Source organism: Amia ocellicauda, chromosome 7 (genome assembly GCF_036373705.1).
Source record: "Amia ocellicauda isolate fAmiCal2 chromosome 7, fAmiCal2.hap1, whole genome shotgun sequence".
Lineage (NCBI taxonomy): Eukaryota > Metazoa > Chordata > Actinopteri > Amiiformes > Amiidae > Amia > Amia ocellicauda.
This window is the reverse complement of record NC_089856.1, coordinates 39,594,170-39,608,285: the sequence shown is the minus strand read 5'-3', so window position 1 is coordinate 39,608,285 and position 14,116 is coordinate 39,594,170. Positions and strand designations below refer to the sequence as shown.

Here is a 14,116-nt window from a genome sequence, read left to right as displayed (position 1 = left end):
GTGCCCAAAACATACCTTAAACTGGCCACCAGCAAAAAGACTGGTTTAGCTAGTCTAAACTGTTTTTCTCAGCAAGGGTGTTGCACCAGAAAGGACATTTATTTGTTTAGCCTATTTTTGTTTAAAACAACTGGGCCAGGGCAAAGAGAGAATAATATATTATTGAATATGGCACACACGCACACAAACAAACAAACAAACAAACAAACAAATAAATAAATAAATAAATAAATAAATGTAGTGTCATATCAGTTAAGCATTTATTTACTAATTCATATATTTAAGAAATAACAAATAACATAACCATGTTTTACTTCACAAATGCACTTAATAATATACTTCCGATTCTTTGCAAAGTGAATGGCCAATGCACACAGCAGGTTAACCTAAATCTTTACTGCAAAATTCAAACTTGAGGGATTTGCAACCAGAAGTCAGTGCAACCCCAGAAAAAAATGTAGGTTTGCAGCAGCAGCAGACAGGATGTACAGGGTGTAATCCGACGCGATCTGGTTATTTATAGAAAATTAATATGTCATTTGCTCATTACTTGTCCCATAAGGAGCATGCAACTCGTCGGCTGGGCATTAATAAGAAGATCTGACCGGGTTTCAGTTTGGGATCACACACACACACACACACACACACACACACACACACACACACACACACACACACACACACACACACACACACACACACACACACACACACACACACACACACACACACACACACACACACACACACACACACGTGCTTGCTTACCTTGCAGAAGAAATAATAAGACCGTGGGAAGTTATACATTACTCAAAAACAGAAGTTGTATCCGCCACAAGCAGCGCACGGCGGGGTCCGGGTGTAATCGCCTTGATGACAGATTTTGATCAGACTTGATCAGATGACATTAACACGTGCTGTCATATCTGCCTGGCCCCGAGCCAAGATGAATCCCAGATTACACTTTCCCCGACCGAGGGACTCCTTCATCAGGAAGCCCGGGACTCACAGAGCTTGTTTCTGCCCTCTAGAAGCAAGTGCATTTGTCAGCAGAAATGGGATCCAAAGTCATATTTCTGTTGCTCACAGGAGCACTGACTGCTTATTATATTTACTCTCCTATTCCGGATGGAGTTGAAGAGAAATGGAAGCTGATGTTGGCTGATTCTTTCTTCAGAAGTCTAAGTCATCTGGTAGGTCTGTGTATGTATGTATGTATGTATGTATGTGTGTGTGTGTGTGTGTGTGTGTGTATATATACTATGCAATTCGTTTTAATTTTAAACCTATTCAAGTAGTGCTCAGCCTTTCCAATCTGCATTTCCCCATGCTACGTTTGTTTATAACTACGGATCAATCAAGGTGTTTGAGTACTTTGCATTTGATTTATTTGTTTGTCATCATTGCTCTTTAATAATTGTATTATTGGTTATTACTGCGTGTGTAAAACACCTAGGTCATTGCTATTCAAGTATTGTTCTTCTTATTCTTATTATTGGTGTTGTTTCTGTTTGTTGTTTATATTAGTCTTGATTTGTTTCATCTTACACCAGCCCAGCTGTCATCACTAACAGATGCACAGTGCATGTCAAGTTATACTTAGATGTCGTTATCACATTATCACCTCGACATGTCAGCTCTTCATAATCCTGCTATTGTGGCTCTTCTCGGTTCATTCTAAGTATAGACGTTATTAGGGAAAACCTCAGCCTGTTCAATACAGCATAGTGAACCGATTAAGACGGACAGCGATATTTATAGCGCCTGCAAAGTTTTCTGCCTCTTGTTATTAGCTGTGCTGCTCTGATGTTCAGGTGAAGTTAATTGTGTTTGTTGTAAATGAGACCTTCGCCCTTCAATCCCTCTCTATATGTGTGGAGACTGAGTGTTTCATGGAAAAGGAGAAGGGAAAAACGCTGCGAGGTTGTACAATGTAACCATCAGTGCTCTTTGGTAACATCACGAGTTACATGAATGATGCCGTATAAAAAGCACTTAAAAATAGAAATAGGCTTTCCTCACTCCATCTGTGTTCTTTTTCTTATCCTTTTCAATTGTGCAGTCGTTTGAATATTTCATCTGATCCAGCTATACAATGTCTATACTCTTCTGTTCTGTTCTGTTAATGTTTTACCTGTGTGTGTGGGTGTGTTGCATGCCTTAACGCTGATCCAGTAAAGTCAGGTGTAGGTGTTTTTAACTGAACAAATCTATAACATGCTGGACATGCTGAAGCTGGAGCACAGGGGCTTGAAAGGGGACCTGTTTAAGTGTACCTGGGGAGTTAACCTTTTGAGAGAGAGCGAATGCATAGACTCTGAAACATTATTCAACCTTCTCTGATTTAGTTCCAACACTTGAAAACCATGCGACTTTAAAATAAGAAGCCATCTGTAAATTATTTTCCTGTGCCTAATAAATGATAGTATATATCGGTACAGGATTGTGATTTTGTGAACATATATAACCAATATAAACATCAACATCACAAGCTAAGCTGTTTGTCTTTAGTAGACAGGTTAACCCTTTGGAACCTAGTCTGACATATATCTCAAATACAGATGCCTGAGTAATTGGGAATATAGTTTTGCTAAGCCTGTTAAATGTTTGTGACATATGTCTCCTATGGGTTCCTAAGGGCTGGCTAGTCTTTATAAGGTATTCATACAATGGATTAAGAGTACTGATATTGAATGTTATTGAATTCTAATTGGTGGGGCAGGTTTGGTGCATATGCTACCAAGGCGTTAGTTGCATAGAAACAAATATTCCTCTGAGATCAAGGGAGGGGAAAAAAACAACATAGTGCAGAGACTGTGCTCATCTCTGGTTCTGAAGGCTTCAGAGTAAAACACTTCTGTGTGCTGTGGGCCCTGAAAAGCATATTTAATAAAGTCATCACAGCCTCATCCTCTATTTCACTCTGCAGGGGATATTTTGCCTACAGGAGAAACCGATATCACATGCTCTCCTTCCCTTTCCTTCCCTGCTTGCTTTATATCCAGCTGCGTGGTTTTGATGCTTATGTTCAACTCCGAGTTTTAGTGCTTCTCTTGTGATTCCAATGACTGACAACCTACAAAACAGGGGTTTCTGCAAGCATTTTGCAAGACCAAATGTGAAGTGATGCTCGTGATGGGCAGCAGGGTGGAGTAGTGGTTAGGACTCCTGGGTGGAGGGTGGTGGGACCAGTCCCAGGTGGGGGGCACTGCTGATGAACCCTTGAGCAAGGTCATTTACCTTGATTGCTTCAGTAAAAAACAGATATAATGTGATATATTGTATCAACTGTAGGTTGCCCTGAGTAAGGGGATCTCCTAAGAAATACAATTGTCTTATGTTATTCAAGGCCAACATCAGAGCCCTGTGCATCACCAAATTACTTCCCCTACCCACTGCCTCACAGTCAGTTTAAATAAATGATTTTTCAAAGCAACATTTCAACAACTTCCATACTGAAATCTAAGCCATACAGTGAGAGATTTAAATAAGTCTGTCTCTTTATCCTGGAATAGAGACAACTTTGTGGGTGTTTGGTTCATGTATTTGAAATCCTCCAAGCTAAAGGTTCTAGCCAGTGCGACAAGTATTTAACTAAGCTTCAACAATTTAAAACGGTTCTTTTCTTCTTCTTCTCCTAGGCAGATTTCACAGAGCTTGTGGGTCTGAAGGATTACATGGGTGTGATGATGTTCATCACCTTTGCAGAGCGCGTGCCGCTATCCACAGACAACAATGTGACAGTGACGGAGTCTGTGTTCAACGGGGTAGAGGTGGTGGTGTACGAACCGCACCGCCACAGCAATGGGGAACTGCGGAGAGCCGTCATCTATCTGCACGGGGGTGGCTGGTGCTTAGGCAGCTCCAGTAGGTTTACTTCTTTGATTCTTCTTGTTATTATTATATACCTCTAGATTAAAGTTACAGATGGGCTGAAAGGAGAAAGTGAGGATATTTTATTCACAGAAGAAGCAGTGCATGACGGAAGCGGAGACAGGGCAGTTCTGCTCTTTCAGGTTTGTAGTTTGGCACCTGCAGACAGCCTGGAGCATTTCATGTTGGGTTCAATTAAAAAGCTGCTAGCTCAGTTTGAAAAGAAAACAGAAGGCCCTGTCCAAGGACCAGGGGTGACTAGGACTGTCCTAATACCACATTCACATTCAGCAGTGGTCAGCCCAAATTTCTTGGTGAACTCCCCTGTAAGGTCATGTCCAACTAACATGTGGCATTTGAACTAGCCATTGCATCTTCAGCATTTTATGCCCAAACGCATTATATAGGCAAATTATGCAACTGGCTATGTAATATTTCATTACTGCATGTTAGAGATTGAAATTAAATGGATTGTGTAATGAGATGACAGCATGCCCTTTGGAAGCTTTAGACCAATCACAGGATAGCAAACATGAGTTAAGGCAGATAAGGAATTGCACCAGAATGTGTCAAAGGAAGAACTAAAGGACTGCTTCAGGCCTTGATCAATGATTTCTTACATTTTCTTTTTTCAAGGAATGGGACCATATGATCTGCTTGCTCGACGGATTGCCAACGAACTCAATGCTGTCGTTGTTTCTGTGGAGTAAGGACGCTATCTTGCTCCGTAACAGGGATTCCCCAAACACTCAGCAAATGTTGCCTCTCTCTGTCCCGAGCTCTGGTCTTGTTTACCCCTGCGGTCTAAACGTTAGAGTTCGAAATAACAGGGCTTTGCTATGTTCATTTTAACTAGCTGTCAAAAATTTTGATATTTAAGAAGTATTGTGAAGTAAAATAGCAGCACATGTGCTATAAAAAGTTAAGAAAAGGCCTGTTCTACTGTGGTAAAGTGCAAACAGAGAGACATGCATAGCCTTGAATTGATTAATTACCCTTTTAACCTAGAGGATTGTAATTAACAAAGAGACTAGATGAACAACAAAGTCTTTTGACTTTATTGTCTTTAACCAGAGTTTTGGTTAGAACTGCAACCGCTGTAAACCTCATATTGTCTGCTCTGTATTAATCAAGGATGTCTGACTTTGAAAAACAGTCCAGACTGTTTTGATATTGCTAAGCACATGTCCTTGTCATGTGGTCTGCATAGATGATTTTGTTGCTTTGTAAGTTTTCATATGAATGACACTGCTTTGTTATGTGTTTTACAAACAAAGACTCAGCTACATGTCAAGTTCTTCTTTACATAGGAAAGCTACATTGGATTGTAGTAAATGACTAAACATCTGATGTTTTCCGAATGGCAAGATCAGAACCGGTGGAAAGGATTGAAACTCATGGGTGTATAACTCTCATTTCCCTAAATCAGTTTTTCAGACATGATTATAAATTATAAAATCATGATGATAACTAGGCTAATAATTTAGAAATAACATTTTGCTTTTCATATAAATATATATTGAAAATCGAATTTGATTGTGTTACCCAACTGTAATTAATGTCATAGATATAACTTTATGAACAGGCCGCTAATATATTACAGGCAGGCTTATATTTTTCATTCTTCTCTATGTTTTGACACTTGTTATGTCTTTATAGATACAGACTAGCGCCAGCTCATCATTTTCCAGTACAATTTGATGATGTGTACGGTGCAGTAAAGCATTTCTTGAAAGATGCTACCTTGGCCCAGTACTCTGTGGATGTGAAACGCATAGCTGTTTCCGGAGACAGTGCTGGAGGAAATCTGGCTGCAGCCTTGGCCCAACAGGTACATCCTTTCTCTTCTTTGTCTTCTCTGGACCAATACAATCCAGTTGGCAGTTGTGGCATCATCACACTTTGCGTTTGTGTACCATCCAATACAGCTCCAGCAAGATCCTGAGCAGCAGGTGGAGCTCAAGGCTCAGGCGTTGCTCTACCCTGCTCTCCAGACCCTGGACTTGAATACCCCCTCGTACCAGCAGAACGCGCACATGCCCATCCTCCCGAGGACGCTGATGGTCCGCTTCTGGAGCGAGTACTTCACCACCGACAAATCCCTCTATGAGGCCATGATGACCAACAGTCACAACAGCCTGGAGTCTTCCCACCTCCTGAAGTTCGTGAACTGGAGCGTGTTTCTGCCTGAGACGTACCGCCTCCGCTACAACTACACCGCACCTAGCACCGGGAGCTCCGACAACTCCAAGACCATATCGGCCATCACGGACCCCAGAGCCTCGCCGCTGCTGGTGGAGGACGCCCAGCTGAAGGTGCTGCCCAGAGCTTACATCATGACCTGCGAGTATGACGTCCTGAGGGATGATGGCATCATGTACGCCACCCGCCTGCGAAGAGCAGGGGTGCAGGTGACCCATGAACATTACAAAGGTGGGTTCCATGGAGCAATGATGTTCACGGTCTGGCCGACTGACTTCCAGATCGGCCACAGGATGCTAAACAATTACATCGGGTGGCTAGATGAAAACCTATGATCGCCAGCCATTTTCAGGCTACTTTGACAGTGTCGCTGCTGTAGTGGTTTGTTTTCGGCTCTGTTTATGACCCGAGTGGTATTAACCCTTTAATGTTTGACAACTTCCAATAGGGATGGATAAACAAGGTAATAACAATAATAATAATAATAATGACAAAAACAGGAAATACCTTATACACATATATGATGACTATGTCTAGAGAGATACTCTGAATGGTGTACAGTAGCAGCACACATGCTCTGAAATCAATAATCTTTGGTGTGAGGGTCTGAGTGTAATGTGTTCTGTTCCTTGGTTGCATGCTGACTGCTTATACAGATCCTTTTTGTTCCCCTTATTATTAATATATTTTGTATTATTTCTGTTTGCTATAATGGAGAGATTGCTGGTGTTCGTACTTAATACTATTACATCAATGCAACCTTTTACAGTTTTTTATGTTGTGATTGTTGAATATCTGATCTATGTTTTGAGATGTTTCTTTTTCAATGTAAGAATGTTGGTTTCAGAACATTATGGTCACCTAAAAACCTATTGCAATTATGATTGCACTCACTTACTTTCTGTCACTGGGAACTAAAACGGAGCTCACAAAACTGCAGGAGTTTTGAGTTTGATTTACCTTTACCGTCAAGCTACTGTGCGTTATTCTTGGCCATGTCGGTGAACTCTTCACTGGTTAGTTTAGGGTCGGTTTTCATGGACCACATGTTTCGGGGGTTTTGAATGTTCAAGGATTGTTTATTGTCTTATCTTGAAACTCAGAAAATACAATTGGGATCACATAAGGTTCATGTATATTTATTTCTCCTTACCCTATCTCGATGAACAGTATGACCACCTGTGGAGGTTTACATAACACAGCAATTTCCAAATCAAATTACACCCTGCATAGTTGAGGGAGCGAGAGACTGATGCTGAGCCTGTCTCCTCTGGATTAAAATGAAGGAGCAACTGTTGTTTCAATCAGACAGTGATTTACACATTTCTGGAGCCCAGGAGAAAATAGCAAATGCAGTGTGTCAGTTCAGTCATAAAGCATCCTTAAGAACCCCCAACCCCCCCCCCCCTCCCCAGCACAAACTGGAAATATTGTGTTTCATTCCAATATGCTGCAATAGTGCAATAGCCAAAGCCAAAACAGTACAGAAAAATACTGTGAATATAATGAAACGCAGTATTTCAATTTATGTGCTGAAGGGCACGTTAGCTCCCATTTAGAACTTTCTTTGCTGAAACTTACAGAACCTTGAGTTAAGCTTCCAGCTGTCACTCAATAGCATTTTATCAGTCTGACATAAGTGAAAAACTCTGTAATTGCTCACATAGGTCAGAGTCATATTTTCCTGTACATGGAATAATGATATCTTAAGGCCAAAGGGTCTCGACTATCCAGTTGAGCAGACTTGACAAGGGTTATTTACACTGTTTTGCAATTTACTTCACAAAATGCTCAGCTGTGTGTACTTCTTCATTCCTGTACATATGTTGTTGATTGCTTCTTTTCAGACAATGTGCTTATTTTCTAATATTCTCTTACAATAAACTGAACCCACCTCCAACGATCTTGGATCTTATTTTTGTACGGGTTCTTTCAGATATTGTCTAAAGTTTTCCTCTGGTCTTAATATGGTCTTCTGGCAGAACTGAAGGTAGGGCCAATGTGTCACATTTAAAAGTGATTAAAATCAAACAGTTACGCTTTATTTGTTTAGCTAAGGGTAATTGCAAAGTTATTATATTTATGTTTATATATATATATATATATATATATATATATATATATATATATATATATATATATATATACCACCGTACCAGTTTTGACAGTAATATTTCCACTTAGAGGTGACCCATAGGCAAAGAGAAAAAACAGTCACTACCAGGAATGTATACACATTAATCAATAAATCTGTAAATAATGCCTCTATATTGTTCTGAATTGTGCAAGCAAAGTTCTCATGTTTAAGATTGCTGCTTTAATCGTGTTATTCTCCTTCATGTGTACCACCCTAATCTCTGCTCTTTAGAATGCTCCCTTTATTCTGGAATGTTGTACAACTACATGTGACCTCTTTTGAAGTAAAAATAAAGGTATTTCATTTAGTTTCTTGAAGATCATGGGCCAAAAACGTCCCTTTCTGGAAATGTCATAGTCTATTTTCATACATAAAGCTACAGATCTAACGATAAGTAAACATTAGCAATAGAAAAACAAGTGATGCAGTGATTAACAGAATAATGAATGCATAATTCAGCAATGATAGTATTAAAACCTTAGAAGGTTTCACAGGAAACAAGAAATTCGGGGGCTGCTCAACTACACTGGAAGACAAAACTTGTAACAGACCAAGCACAATAGTTAATATTATCTTTTAGTATGTTAAAACTTATCAGTTGAGAGCAGTGACAGGAATTGAAATGATGGTCATGGTGTTATTAAGACAAGTTATTTAGACAATCCATTTCTTGCCAAATACCTTCAGAGTATAGAGAAAGGTGAAGTTAGATTAGGCTTGATCTTTCTGTGTATATATAACTACAGATAATCTTTATAAAATAATAAATAAAATAAAAAACTCTTGAGACCAGTACACAGAACAATTAATCAAAAACAAATACAGATAACCCACTGTGCAAAGCATGAAACATAAACCTGGAAGATTTGCTCTATGTCCTTGTGTTCCTTGCCAGAAATGTACGTAACTGAACATTAGAATATTTGTGACACTCAAGGACAGTGAACCGAAAGGAATTTGGCAAATACATTTAGATCAGTGATGACGGACTGGTGCCTGAGTTTTGGATGCAGATACATGTAGGTATGCAAACTTAAATGAAGTTAAACTTATACCTAGATTGATTACACAGTGTTTTAGTGATATTTTGTGGATGAAAACATAGTTTTGTGTGCCGATGGACACGTTTGCTTAATTGTTAGCTAAAGTGGAGCTTGGCACTATTTCACTTCCTATGATTGGGAGCTCATTCCTGGCATTGGTGGAGCAGGCTGATGGACCTGTGGAGGAGGTTTTGGGAACGTGGGACACGCAGACTCTCAGAAGACTTTTGAGCATGGGCATAAACCCCTGACCCACAAAAACAAAAAGTAGTGGGTCCATACAGCTGTTGGCCACAGCAAAGCATAGGGTGGCAACGACCGTCTTCTGCAAAGCTTTCAGAAGCTCACAACTGCTCTGATGATGGATTATGTAGTGAAGGTGCACCGTCCGTTGGATGTGATAAGGTAAGAAACAGATGCAAAACACAGTCAAGACCAAACAGATCATTGCTATATCCCTCCCTTTCTTTTTCTTTTTGGTTTGTACAATGTGCTTTATCATTAATACATAGCAAACCAAAAGGATGGAGAAGGGGATGACGAATCCTATCACAAGAGCATAGAGATTCAGGCGGTACAGCAGCTCCCACGAGGATGGAGTTAAGGGCTCAAAACACCTTCTGACTTCTATCTGAAACCCAGTGATGACAGACACATAGGAGATGATTGCCACAGTGATGAGAACCCACACCGCCAAACAAAGAGCCAGCAGCCATTTATAAGAAAGGTTGTTCTGAAATTTCACACACCTGGCCATCACCAGGTAACGGCAGATGCTGAGGCTGGTGAGGAAGAAGATGCTGCAGTACATGCTCACGTAGAAGATGTATGTGGAAATCCTGCAAGCGGTATTTACAAAGGACCAATCTGTCTTCGTCATGTAGCTGAAGATACGGAATGGCAGGGTCAGGATGAAGATCAGGTCCGCTATAGCCAGGTTCATGAGGAAGACTGTGGACATCCTTTTCTTTTTGGCCAGACGACAGAATATATAAAGAGCAGTAACGTTGGTCACTAAACCGACTGTGAACACCAGGCAGTACACTACCGAGTATGCTGTGAACTTGTAGTCGTCCTTGAAGTTGCACTCGAGATGGCTGTTGTTGGTAACAGTAGATGCGTTGTCTCCCACCGAGGTTATGTTAAACTCGGCTCTGTTTTCCATGTTTGTTTATATTGCTTTCTGAAAGACAAGCAATAAAACTGTTTCAGTGCTGTATAATGATTTTTTATTATTTATGTGCACCACAAATACATGTAGTGTAGTAGGGGATTTCAAATGTCACATATTCCTTAAGAGAAGTAATTTATATAGAAGAATCAGTTGTGGAAACACTTGACTTGTTTTGGGGGGTTACACACCCAGAGTTAGTTACAGGGTTCAGTGTTTTATACTTCAATTAGCTAATCTCTAATTGTTTCAGCTTCTCATATCCAGTGCATAACTGCAGCAATCATACATACATACTAGGGCTAGGGAAAGGTTAGGGTTATTGATAAGGTTACAATTAGGGTAAGTGCTGGACGGCTGTGTGTGGAAATGTTTATATACACACACAGAATTACAGAGTCTGTGTAAAAGGATGATTAAGAATTGACCCTGGAAAAAAAAAAGTGTTTGGACACATTTCTTGTAAATGTGAGTAAACATAATTATACATGTTTTCTTGATAAGATAAAGGCTGGCTTTGTTCAATTTCCCCTGCCGTTAATTTCTTTCAAAATTGGACGGCACAGAAACTGCCCCAATCTGTTACCAATAGAAGGTGATGACCTCTAGATATTAAGGCCACCACTCTGATGCAGGGTTTCAGTGTAACTATTATTTATTTTATCAGCACGTCTTTGGAAGTTCTTGTCATATCTTAAACATTCAGGGATAGCAAAACTGTTGGAGTAGACAAATAAATTAAACCAGATGGGCTGGCAGATGAGATAGGTCCAAGGGGTCTAGTTTCCTCTTTCTAGAAGTTTCCTTTTTTTTTTTTTTCACAAACTGTCAGGGTATTGCAACAAATTCCTATTATGCAGTAATGACAACATTCATGAAAGAAATCAGTTCCTGGAAATAATGAGCTGACAGACTTTCCAATGCAGTAAAATATGTACACTAGTAATGTCCTACAGCTAAAATAGTTTTATTAGTGCATGTTAAAAATAAAAAACACTGAAACAAATGTTTACCTTCCTGCTCTGCTACTGTTTGTCTATTGGGACTCCTGTTTTTTTGTTGCAACCGAACCTAATTATTAATTGAACTGTATATTACATTGTTAGTTCACTTAAGGATTAAATTAAGCTATTAAGAGTTCAGTTGGACCACCAAACCAAAACCCAGCAGGACAGGGGGTACTCCAGGAAAGGTTTAGGAACCGTTGTCTTATTTTTATATCATATTTTAAAACAATGTCAGTTATACACTTTATTTTCAGACTGTTAAATTTATGTGACTTCATTTCAGATTGATTTAGTTATTCTCATTACAATAAAGTAAATTAATGCATTCATTATATTGCAAAGATAATATTAAGTTCATTCTCAAATGGTCACATACATATAGCACTATGAAAATAAACCATATAACTGATGTATTGGTTAAAAATAAGACACATTTACTAATCTAAATATTAACAGTATTTTATTTTTATCAGTGGTCCAGACCAAATCAAACGTTAGACCCATTGATTGGCAGGTGGGTTTGGCCTGTGGGCCTGTGTTTATATCCTTCACATGCAAAGACAGAGCGAGTTTTTCAGGTTTTTCAGGTTTTTCAATTTTCGTCGTAAGTTTTAAAAGTTGCTTATTTGATCAATTGATTTGGAAGAGTGGTAAACTTCTTTGTATTATAGCAATCCATAAAGATGCATAAAACCATAATTTTAGGGATTTTGCAGAGTGAAATGGGTTCCTGATGTTCAACAATTCGAACATCCAATCAGAAAAGAGTATAATTTTTAAATGTTTTGACATCATCACCCCTTTAATTCTGCCTGGAGGGAATTTCAAATTAGATGTCGGTGATCATCTGTGAAGGTAAGATACAGGATGTCTTTCCATGTTTTGTCAGATTTTTTTTTTTCTGTAAAACATCCAGTTTTCACTGTGAAAGAATCCACTTTCCTTTTATTATTTACCACATAATAGTGATTTAATAGTGTGGCTTGTTAGCCTATTCATGTAGGCTACCCCCAAACACACACACAGACAATTTTAATCATTAAGATATGTTTATGTATCATTTGAAATACTAATACTGGATACTATTAATACTCAGAGTGCATTGTTATAGGATTTTGCTGTGTTTTGTTTAATTGTTAAAACTGTATGCCTTTCATTTGTTTTACTTTTACGTCTCACTTGAATTTGTTTGAAGTTTCGAAATGATCTAGCTTCAAAAATCAATGCATTCATTACTCAACTAGAACAACAGGGACATCACTGCTGTTCACAAGGAAAAGGTTCTTACTAAATTCAAAACGGCATTATTATTATGAAGTAATATACACTCACCTAAAGGATTATTAGGAACACCTGTTCAATTTCTCATTAATGCAATTATCTGACCAACCAATCACATGGCAGTTGCTTCAATGCATTTAGGGGTGTGGTCCTGGTCAAGACAATCTCCTGAACTCCAAACTGAATGTCTGAATGGGAAAGAAAGGTGATTTAAGCAATTTTGAGCGTGGCATGGTTGTTGGTGCCAGACGGGCCGGTCTGAGTATTTCACAATCTGCTCAGTTACTGGGATTTTCACGCACAACCATTTCTAGGGTTTACAAAGAATGGTGTGAAAAGGGAAAAACATCCAGTATGCGGCAGTCCTGTGGGCGAAAATGCCTTGTTGATGCTAGAGGTCAGAGGAGAATGGGCCGACTGATTCAAGCTGATAGAAGAGCAACTTTGACTGAAATAACCACTCGTTACAACCGAGGTATGCAGCAAAGCATTTGTGAAGCCACAACACGTACAACCTTGAGGCGGATGGGCTACAACAGCAGAAGACCCCACCGGGTACCACTCATCTCCACTACAAATAGGAAAAAGAGGCTACAATTTGCACAAGCTCACCAAAATTGGACAGTTGAAGACTGGAAAAATGTTGCCTGGTCTGATGAGTCTCGATTTCTGTTGAGACATTCAGATGGTAGAGTCAGAATTTGGCGTAAACAGAATGAGAACATGGATCCATCATGCCTTGTTACCACTGTGCAGGCTGGTGGTGGTGGTGTAATGGTGTGGGGGATGTTTTCTTGGCACACTTTAGGCCCCTTAGTGCCAATTGGGCATCGTTTAAATGCCACGGCCTACCTGAGCATTGTTTCTGACCATGTCCATCCCTTTATGACCACCATGTACCCATCCTCTGATGGCTACTTCCAGCAGGATAATGCACCATGTCACAAAGGTCGAATCATTTCAAATTGGTTTCTTGAACATGACAATGAGTTCACTGTACTAAACTGGCCCCCACAGTCACCAGATCTCAACCCAATAGAGCATCTTTGGGATGTGGTGGAACGGGAGCTTCGTGCCCTGGATGTGCATCCCACAAATCTCCATCAACTGCAAGATGCTATCCTATCAATATGGGCCAACATTTCTAAAGAATGCTTTCAGCACCTTGTTGAATCAATGCCACGTAGTATTAAGGTAGTTCTGAAGGCGAAAGGGGGTCAAACACAGTATTAGTATGGTGTTCCTAATAATCCTTTAGGTGAGTGTATAATCCAATACAGATTACAATGTATATATTTTTAAACTTCTAGGGTTTATGCCCAGGTTTATTATCCAGGTGACTTGCATCATCCTTCCTTGTGATCAATGTGTGAAAAGCTGTGCAACAGGCTTTTCATTGTTC

The 14,116-nt window shown here is 39.6% G+C and overlaps 2 protein-coding genes across 2 annotated transcripts; one reads left to right on the top strand and one right to left on the bottom strand.

Annotated features, from left to right (window-relative positions):
- The first annotated feature begins 664 nt into the window (after window positions 1-664).
- aadac (arylacetamide deacetylase) lies at window positions 665-8,529 on the top strand. Its single transcript, XM_066709534.1, has 5 exons — window positions 665-1,193; window positions 3,642-3,867; window positions 4,510-4,579; window positions 5,533-5,704; window positions 5,802-8,529. Exons 1-5 carry the CDS (start codon window positions 1,056-1,058, stop codon window positions 6,408-6,410), a joined length of 1,215 nt encoding a protein of 404 aa, XP_066565631.1. The 5' UTR covers window positions 665-1,055; the 3' UTR covers window positions 6,411-8,529.
- An 814-nt stretch (window positions 8,530-9,343) lies between these two features.
- LOC136753952 (lysophosphatidic acid receptor 6-like) lies at window positions 9,344-10,420 on the bottom strand. The gene is made up of 2 exons (XM_066710331.1): window positions 9,773-10,420; window positions 9,344-9,502 (listed from the first exon to the last, which is right to left on the bottom strand). Exons 1-2 carry the CDS (start codon window positions 10,418-10,420, stop codon window positions 9,344-9,346), a joined length of 807 nt encoding a protein of 268 aa, XP_066566428.1.
- Between the last annotated feature and the right edge of the window lie 3,696 nt (window positions 10,421-14,116).